The sequence below is a fragment of the Palaemon carinicauda genome, chromosome 35, assembly GCF_036898095.1.
Source record: "Palaemon carinicauda isolate YSFRI2023 chromosome 35, ASM3689809v2, whole genome shotgun sequence".
NCBI lineage: Eukaryota > Metazoa > Arthropoda > Malacostraca > Decapoda > Palaemonidae > Palaemon > Palaemon carinicauda.
The window spans coordinates 1,587,453-1,597,353 of record NC_090759.1 but is presented as its reverse complement, the minus strand read 5'-3'; the positions used below and the strand labels follow the sequence as shown (position 1 = coordinate 1,597,353).

At 36.8% G+C, this 9,901-nt stretch overlaps 2 protein-coding genes across 2 annotated transcripts; both read left to right on the top strand.

Annotated features, from left to right (window-relative positions):
* The first annotated feature begins 308 nt into the window (after positions 1–308).
* Positions 309–3,878, top strand: LOC137627594 (uncharacterized). Its single transcript, XM_068358675.1, has 5 exons — positions 309–992; positions 1,084–1,876; positions 2,066–2,691; positions 2,972–3,040; positions 3,753–3,878. The coding sequence occupies exons 1-5, from the start codon at positions 309–311 to the stop codon at positions 3,876–3,878; spliced, it is 2,298 nt and encodes a 765-aa protein (XP_068214776.1).
* Positions 3,879–4,724: 846 nt separating this feature from the next.
* LOC137627593 (uncharacterized) lies at positions 4,725–5,660 on the top strand. The gene has a single exon (XM_068358674.1). The coding sequence runs from the start codon at positions 4,725–4,727 to the stop codon at positions 5,658–5,660; it is 936 nt and encodes a 311-aa protein (XP_068214775.1).
* The last annotated feature ends 4,241 nt before the right edge of the window (positions 5,661–9,901 follow it).

Below are 9,901 nucleotides of genomic sequence, written 5' to 3'. Positions count from 1 at the left end.
AAGGAGGGGTTGATTTATTAGATAGAGCACTCTTGAGTTGTAAAGTTAAGTTTATTGCTTTATCATTTTCTCGTTTATTTTTGTTCTGTGATTCTTGAATTCAAACAAAGAAAATGAGTTCATTGGATGTTTTAGTTAATACACGAAAATAGCTACGTGGTAGCATTACAAAACAATATGGTAGTAAGGACAGTTTTAGTAGTCTGTCTAGGGTGCAAAGATTTGCAAAAAGAGAAAAATTAAAAGGTATTTTAGCCGAAGTAAAGGATTATGATCACAAAGTTACAGATGCGAAGTGGTCTGAAAGTATGAATGAGGAAGCTTTTTCAGTAGAACTTAGTATTTGTGAGCAATATGTTGATAAAGTTACTGAAATGTTAGCTATTCTGGAGGATAAACCAAATGTTGCAAGTGATAACAGTTCTAGAAGTCTGTTGAAGAATCCTGTTATTCCCTTGCCCACTTTTAACAGTAGCCCTGACGAAAATATCAATAGGTTTTTCCAGGAGTTTGAATCTGTTTCAGAGCAACAACAGTTTTCCAATAGAGATAAGTTTTTGCTGTTAAAACAACAAGTGCATGGGAGAGCAGAATATTTGATTAATTCCCTTGAACTGAGTAGTCAGTCATATGAGGATGCAAAGAATTTACTAAGTTGTGCATTTGCTTCCACCGATTTACAGAAATATAATACTGTAAGGATGTTTTCCGAGCTTAAACTGAAGTCATCAGATGACCCTTTTTCATATATTGGAAGGGTAAGATCATTAATAGAAAATGTGAAGTTGTTAAAGATGAAGGGTGATGACTTTGCTCAGTATTTTGTGTGGGAAGGCTTAAATGAGACTTTTAAACAGCATTTGATTAGTATCACTAATAATGTCAGACCTAGTTTAGAAGACATACAGGAACACTTCTTTGAAGCTTCAGATAGGTATCTGCAGGATTCCAAAGCTCATTCAAAGACTATTGTTAAGGAAAAATGTGAGAAGGTGAGCTCTACTAATCTAGCAATCTGTTGATAAGAGGAATATTCAAAGGGGTTGTTTATTATGTTGTAATAGTGATTATCCCTTGCACAAGGTTTCGGAATGTGAAGTTTACAGGACTCCTGAGAAGAAATTGGAACGTATTGTAGAACTGGGTAGATGTTTAAAGTGTTGTGGACAGGGACACTTGGCAAATAATTGTTTTTTCAGATTTCATAAGAGATGCTTCAAATGTAATGAATGGCATTTTTCTTATTTGTGTACGAAAGAGCCAAAGGTAAAAAAGGTCAGCAGAGTAGAATCGAAAACAGGTGCCAAATCAAAAGTTGATATGGATGGTACTGTGCAGATTAAGAATGGCAGTGCTTTGATTGCAGGATCAGTGACTAGTTTTATGGGTGATATGGCTTTACCTACATTTACATGTAAATCAAAAACTGAAACCTTTAGAGCCTTACTGGACAGCGGTTGTCAAGGGAATTTTATTACATCTGAACTTGCCACAGAGCTTGACTGTGAGGTTATTTGTGATGGTATCAGCGTGGAAGTAAATGGATTTAATGCTTCTAGAAAGTATAAAACAAAATTAGTGGCTGTTGATTTAGATATTGGGGATAAGAATTATAAAGTTCAGGCTATTTGCGTACCTAATATTGGAATTGACATTCTAGTCCCCAACTTATCAAAACTTGCTCAAGCATTTAAAAAGAAAGGATATGTCATTGCAGATAATCAACTTTTGAACAGTGATAGGATATCTAACGTGAAATTTGTGTTGGGAACCAGTTCAGCTCATTGTTTGTTGACCACAGCTAAATTGTTTGGTGATATCAATCCTTTAGTTTACTTAGATTCTCCTGTAGGAATATTGTTTATGGGAGAAGCCAGTAAGGCATTTAAAGTTGTTGATGAAATTCCTACTTTGAAGAATGAGGTTCAATTTAGACTTGCCAGTTTCTAATGTGTTCAGCCTAGGGAATGCGTATTAGATGAATGGCAAGATAATGTAAATGACAAGGATTCTAATTTTATTATAAAGGTTAATAAACAGTCCAATAAGGTCTTAAATGCAATAGCCGATCGAGCTCTAGATGAAAAGGTGAAGGAAGTTCTCAATTATGAACATATATCTTATGAGGAAGATTCGGAGTTAAATAACGAATTGGTTAAGAATACCTTGTCTAATATTAGAATAAATGATGAGGGTCGCCTAACCATGCCATTAATGTGGAACCAGAGGACATCTCATTTGTTGGGGCAAAACATCAATATGAGTAAGGGAATACTAGCTTCTAATTTTAAGAAGTTGAAAAGAAACCCTGAACACCTAAGTATGGTTGATGATGTTATTCAAGAACAAATAGAAATGGGCATAATTGAAAGAATTCCAAATGTGGAAAAATTCCTTGAAAAGCATCCTGAGGCTAGCTTCCTAGCTCACATGCCAATCTTTAGACCTGATAAGGAAACCACAAAGTGTCGAGTTGTGTTCATGTCAAACTTAGGTGAAAGTGTAGACGGTAGACCTCTGACAGTTACTCACAATCAAGCCATGCACCCTGGTCCTAATTTGAATCAGAAGTTGAGTACTGCATTTATGAATTTAAGGTTTGGCTCTAAGTTGCTCTGTTATGACATCAAAAAGGCCTTTAATCAGGTTGCCTTAACTGAAGAAGATCAAAGCAAGTTGCTATTTTTTTTGGTATAGAAATGTGTCTAAACATGACTTTACATTGGTAGCATATAAGAATATAAGATTAAGTTTTGGACTACGTTGTAGTCCAACGATACTGATGTTGTCATTATATTATATATTAGTTGTTGATGATTGTGATCCTAATTTGACTGATGTTAAGAGGCTTTTGTATCAGTTGTTGTATATGGACAATGGAGCATATACTTGTAGTTGGGGGGAAAAGTTGAATGAAGTTTACAAAGATTTGCCTTCCATTTTTGAGAAATATAAATTTCCCTTGCAACAGTTTGTTACAAATGATCCCTCATTACAAGAAGTTATTGACAGGGAAGGATCCGGTCAAACTCCTCATGAGGTAAAGCTGTTGGGTCTTCAATGGTCAAGGGATTCTGATCAGATTTATACATTGCCTGTAAGGTTAGATCCTAATGCTAATACGAAAAGGTGTGTGTTAAAAACTATTGCTTCCAATTTCGACATCTTCAATTTCAATGGCCCAATTTTGAACAGAGCCAGGATTTTTTTGCACAATTTGCAAACTAATAAATTGGACTGGGATGAAATCCTTGATGGAGAACAACTTAAGGAATGGAAATGTATTGTAAATCAGGCAAATTCTTCACCACCCATTAAATTTGATCGTTTTGTTGGTGAAAGGGATTCTGAGTACATATTAGAATGTTATGTTGATGCAAGTACTGAGATAAATGGAATTGTTATTTATATTAGAGAGTCATGCAAGAGGAGTTTTCTTATAGCTAAGAATAAGTTTGTTAATTCATCACTGAAAGCGAAGTCTGTGCCCTCTCTAGAGCTTCAAGCACTGGTTTTGGGTTGTGAAGTGCTAAAGTCTGTTTATGATGAACTTACTGGGCAGTTTTGTTTATCTAAGATCAATATTACCGATTTGCAACTGTTTTCAGATAGCCTTGTCGTTCTTCATTGGCTGCATTCTAGTGCTGTCAAATTGGATAAAGTAAATAAAAGAACTGTATTTGTTAATAATAGGCTCGAACGAATACAGAGGATATGTAAGCAGATTCCAATATTGTTTAACTATATTGCAGGTATCAACAATCCTGCAGATTGTATTACTCGTCCGGTTTCCAGGAAGGTCTTGTCCTGTACTAACTATTGTTGTGGTCCAAATTATGAGCAGTTTGAAGAAACAAAGGTTCAGGAAGAGGTATTAAGGTTCAGATTACCTAGCGGGCCGGTTCAAGAATTTGGCGTTTCTGTTAACCAAGCAGCAGAAAACCTAGTAACAGATCATTTGGTTCCAGTGGATAGATTTTCTAACTTGACTAAACTAGTAAAAGTACATGCTAAAGTTTTAATGGTAGTGAATAAGTGGAAAACTGCCCTTTCTAGAAATAGATCAGTTATTTCATCTTTGGAAATAAAGCCCCCAGATTTTAATTATTATGAACTGGCATTGCAACAAATTATAAGCAAAGAGCAAAAGCTCAGATTTCCAGAAGTTGTAGAGTTTTTTCAAAGAAAGCAATGTCCTAAAAAGGATATCCCTGACCTAGTTTCTCAGCTGAATATCTACCCTGACAGGAATAATGTTTTGAGAGTACATGGGAAATTTGATAGACCTAATTCTCACAGGGTGTTCTTCCCAGTGTTACTACCTAAAGATAGTTTATTAACTTCATTGATTGTTAGGGATGCCCACATAAAGCTAGGACATGTAGGATATTATGGGGTACTGAATTTATTGAGAAAACCTTATTACATACCACACATATTTTCTGTTGTAAAGAAGTCTGTTAGCTCTTGCATTACTTGTAAAAGATACAATCAAAGACCTGTACGACTGAACCAGTCTCCATACAGATTATTTAGATTGGAACCCTCTGATACTCCTTTTGGTTATCTATATTTGGATTATTGCGGGCCTTTTAATTGCAAACTGTCAGATGGTCGTAGGAAGGTTTGGATATTGTGTTTTTCTTGTATGTACACTAGAGCCATTAATTTGCAGGTATGTTATGATATTTCCGTATCAGAATTTTTAAGGGCATTTATGATACATGTATTTGAGTTTGGATTACCCCCAGTTAGTTATTAGTGATTTGGGGACTCAAATTGTAGCAGCTGGAAATAAAATAACTGATTTTCTTAACGATCCGCTAACGGATGAGTATTTCAAGGAGAATGGCATTAATAAGATTAAGTTTGAGAGTTACTTTAAAGGGTGTAGTTCCCTTGGCTCTCTTGTTGAAACTTCAGTAAAAATGACAAAACAAATGATAAATAAGAGCATCGGGACTAATATTCTTGAATTGAGAGATTTTGAATTTTTGATATGTCAAGTTAGAAGTTTGGTTAATAAGAGACCCATTGCATTTAAGGAATCTTTGAGAGATCAGGACCTTCATACACTAAGTCCCATAACCCCAGAGATGCTGCTTAGAGGCTATGAGATTGTGACTGTCAATTTGATCCCAGAATTACAACCCTTGCCTGAGTTGGATGAATATTCAGACCATACGTCCCCGTCTAATTTGGTGAAGGATAAATATACCAAAATTAGGAAAGTTAGGCATAGACTGTTTGACTTATATCAGAGTGAGTTTATGTCTACTTTGTTGAATCGGGCAATAGACACCAAAGACAGATATAAACCCTGCAAGCATGATAAAATAGGTGTTGGTGATATAGTGCTTATAAAAGATGCTAATGTTAAGCCTGTAAACTTTCCAATGGGAATTGTTAAGCAGATAATCACCAATAATGAAGGAGAGACAACTGGTGCAGTTGTCCTGAAGGGTAGAACAGCAGAATTAACTAAAAGACATGTGAGTTGCCTGATACCTTTATTGTTATTTGAAAATTCTTCTGAAGATAAAGACTTAGCAGGTGACCTTCCTAAGATTAGCACTGAATTATCAGTTAGACCCAAAAGTACTAGGAAGGCTGCTTTGGAATTTATCAAAAAGACCAAAGACATTTTGTCTGACGATTGATTGAATCTTGCGGTCTTTTTGAATTTGTAAATATTTGTGGTTATTTGTATATATTGGTAATGATTATTTTTCTTTTTGTTGTCTTTATGAATGCATTATATTTTTTTTAACAATTTTTTCTGGAAATTGTTAAACCTTGTCGGGGGAATGTTAGAAAATATATTATCACGATTGTTTCTTATGGTTGAATGCGAGGAAACTGAAGTTTATTCATAAGTTTATGATCGGTATTTGACCACCTTATTTCATCTGAATTGGTTTCCTCCCATTCCCTTGGAATTATGAAAGAAATGGATACTGTTGCTTGTTTTTGCTATTCACAGGAGAACAACCATACTACGGTTGTTTTTGGTAAATTAAAGTTACGACGCAAGGCAGGCAAAAAGTGAAGGCAGTGTTGGAGTGAGGCGTTGAGAGAGTAAACGTCAAGACACCAACGCTCATACTGGGTGGCTTTTTATTTTGTACGTCTTCACGTTGATTATCAACTGGATATGCTGTTTCCCTTAATTGCGTAAAAAGGGATTGTTCTTTTTAACATGGAAGAATAAAGCCATCGGCGCCGCCCCGGACGAAAGCTACTGTTGCCGACTATTATTCGTGTACTATACGTCGAGATCAACCAAGAAGCACCAAGGATGATTTATAAGGTTGGTCATTAATGATACCGATCATCTCAATGTAATTATGTACTCTTAACAAGCTAAATGTTTTGTATAATTTACTTCGGTGTCTTAGCAGTTAGCCTTAAGAAATTCTTGAGTTTTTAAACTTAGTTTCTTCAAGTGGGTGGAATACAATGTTTGTAGCCTTCGAGTTAAACTATGTTTTTTTATTCAGTATTGTTTAGTGTGTTGAGACAGCTCCCTGTTACTACACACGTTGTTGCATAGTTTTTCTTCATATTTTGGACTTGTGTGTAGTATTCCACCTTTTTTTTTTGGTACATTGTCTAATGAAGGTAACTTTTTTGTACTCTCAGGAAATCTTGGTAAACAGTGGGTTGGGAACAACTATTAAGGAAGATCATATTAATTCATCGTGATAGAAAGAGGAAATAAAATTTATATTTTAGTTAAGCGAATTTTTCTTATCCCAACCAACTTAGTTGTCTACCTGTTGGAATAAAATATTTACATTCAAAGTTTTTCCAAGAGTGGGAGATGGTTGTCACGAGTAGGAACTCTAGGCTAGTACCTCCCTGCGTGCGTAATATGGACCCCATGCGGCGAACCGAGCGAATGCGCATAACCATATTTTTCAAGATAAGGCATGATATTTCAGCTTTTCCCGTCGGGTCGAGGTGTGCGATGTCAAGTTTGTGTTGTGTTTCGATCGTGGATGGACGTGTCAAGTTGAGCTCCAGGAATTCACCGGCTTATAGCCCTTCAAAGTTTGCTTGGTCACCAGGTAGGCACCTTACTACCGAGCAAAGTACAAACATTAAAATTGTATGCTTTCGCATTTTGATATATATCTCATAGTGTTATTTATTAAAGTTAATGAGATTTTCAGTTAGCAATGGTGAATAGTGTTGCCATGTTGTGATTTGGTTACCATGAGGCTTTGTGGCCACGTGTGCCGGAAAAAAGTGAAAACTAAAGTTTGTTTTTTTCTCTTTTCAGTTTTCGAAGATGCCCAAAAGATTCCCATCCAAGAAGGAAATTGAGGCCAGTGCCACCCCTGTGCCATCTATCAGTTTCACCACTGTGCCATACATCAGTTCCACCCTTGTGCCATACATCAGTTCCACCACTGTGCCATCACCCAGTGCCTTCCCTGTACAATCACCCAGTGCCACCCCTGTACAATCACCCAGTGCCACCCCTGTGCCACCCCCTGTGCCATATCAAATAACCCTCTCAGAAGATTTTTTTTTTCATATTTTAGAATCTTTTAAGTATTCATATTTAGTTTTTATTACTTGTCTCGTATTCTAGAATGTATATGTGGTATCCTCATATAATTTGAATGTCTTATATTGATTTCCGAAAGAGCAATAGGAAAATACCGTATGTCAAATAGGCCTCCCGGAGGAATTTTTTTTTTGTTATTTGGGAAGCTTTTAATTACTCAGAATTACTTTTTTTACCTGCTTTGTATACTAGAATGGTCAATTCACAACTGTGTAAGATATTATAGAAATATTTTAATATTTAGGTGGATTACAGGGGACAATTTTTGAAGCAGTGTTTTTACTCCAAAATAATTTCCTTTTTTCACCCCAGTCACAGATTTGGTGTTTTTGGTCCAGGGGTCCTGAAAACTGGCATGGATATTCCCATATAATCTGTCTTAGATATCCAGGTCACCAAAGTATTATAGGTTGAGTGTAAATAAATTTATGGTCTGTTTTGTGCATATATATATTTTTGTGTGGTTGTTTTTTAAAAATATTTTTAATGAATATCAAAAAACAGTCGTATTTTCTTTACTTCTAACATAATATTAAGGAATGATTAGTGATCAATGTGCAAGTTTCAGTTGTTTGATATCTTTAATAATAAAGGAGTTATTTGATCCGAAAATGGAGTTCATCGTACAGGTACTAGGTTACTGACGTCCACGTCCAACCAGACAGCCACTCCTGCTGTACTGCCGCAAGGGGAAATACTGTGCAATTTGTTCGTCTTATATCGGTATGCTGATGCATTTATATCTGTATAGTGATTTCGAATGTACTACATAGGTTGCACTCAGTCATTATTTCTTTAAAATTCTTAATTACTCACGAAAAAAGTAGTATGCTGACAATAGAAACTGAGTACTCCCCTTGCTGACAAAGTATTGCACCACAGTATGTCAGTGAATGATAGCCTATCACAGTGTTCGTAATTGAGGCTCCTAAAACCACATGGTACCCCACACCATATTTAAATAGAGAGATGAGCAAGGGAGGAGGAAGAGATGGAGAGGGGCCAGGGAAGGAGGAGGGATCACTTTTCATGCCCTCCCGTCCTACATTTACCTTTTTCCCCTTGCCACCCTTACCTTGCTCCTCTTTCCCTTTCCCCGTCTTTTCACGCCCCTTTTCCTCCTGCTTCTTTTTTTATCTTTCCCCTCCTCTCCTCCTTCTTGCCCCCTCCCCTCCTCTTCCATAATTCCTAGCCACCTCCTCTTCCTCTCCTCTTTACTCCTCCCCTTCCTTTTTATTTACCTCTTGTGAGTTTGTGTAGTTTTTATTGTTATTTCATTTATTGTGTTATAAGATGTGTTATTTTAGTTGTATGTTCTTGTGATGTTGGTACGTCAGCGACACTGGTCACTTGGTAGAAAAGGTCGTTGGTTTGCCGGTTGTGTAGAGATTTGGAGGATTTTATGTTGCTGGTTTTTGAGGTTGTTGTTTTGGCGGTTGTTCAGAGATTTTGAGGATTTTATGTTGTTGGTTTTTGAGGTTGTTGTTTTGGCGGTTGTTTAGAGATTTGGAGTATTGTATATTGTTAGTTTTCGAGGTTGTTGTTTTGGCGAGATTTGGAGTGCTGTATATCTTTGATTTTTTTCGTTGTCTGCTTCGTCTTATTTACTACGATTTACAAATAAATTACACCTCTTTTCCTTGTTACTCCTTCCTTGACCCCTCCCCTCCTCTCTATACCGCCTCTTCCTTGTTCCTTGCTCCTTCACTTTCCTTGCTACCTACCCTCTTTCTTAATCTTCCTTGTCATCTTCCCTTGTCTCCGTCCCTCCTCTTTCCTATTCTCTTAACCATCCTTCTATTTTCTTGTTCCCCTTCTCTTTCCTTGGCCCCAATCCCCTCATCTCTCCTTGGCCCCTTCCCCTCCTCCTTCTTGGCAAACTGTACCAAACAACATCTTTTGTCTCATTTGAAACTGAACAATTAGACAACCTTATACACACAGAGCTGTATTCTGTTCAACAAGCAACACTTGCATCCTATCTCATTGCAAAAAGAATTGCTAAGTGTATGCAGTCACACACAATTGGGGAAAATTTGGTAAATCTAGCAGCCCTTGATATGGTTCGTGCCATTATCAGAGATGCTGCAGTGAAAAAAAATGAAACTATTCCACTGTCAGACAACACAATTAACCGACGAATTCAAGAGATGTCAGGAGACATCAAAGAGCAGGTAGTGGCTGCCATCAAGGAGAGCGGAAAATTCAGCTTGCAATTGGATGAGTCAACCAATATCAGTGACGATGCTCAGCTCTTAGTATATGTGCGATACCAAGGGAAGAGTGACATTGAAGGGAACTCCTGTTCTGTAAACGACTGGAAAC

What these genes read in the sequence shown, in the direction of transcription:
- LOC137627594 (XM_068358675.1), top strand. Translation starts at nt 309, where the DNA reads ATGAATGAGGAAGCTTTTTCAGTAGAACTTAGTATTTGTGAGCAATAT. An exon ending in GCAAGTTGCTATTTTTTTTG is followed by an intron (nt 2,692 to 2,971) that starts GTATAGAAATGT and finishes CCCTTGCAACAG; the next exon opens with TTTGTTACAAATGATCCCTC. An exon ending in CCGGTCAAACTCCTCATGAG is followed by an intron (nt 3,041 to 3,752) that starts GTAAAGCTGTTG and finishes ACTATATTGCAG; the next exon opens with GTATCAACAATCCTGCAGAT.
- LOC137627593 (XM_068358674.1), top strand. Translation starts at nt 4,725, where the DNA reads ATGTATTTGAGTTTGGATTACCCCCAGTTAGTTATTAGTGATTTGGGG.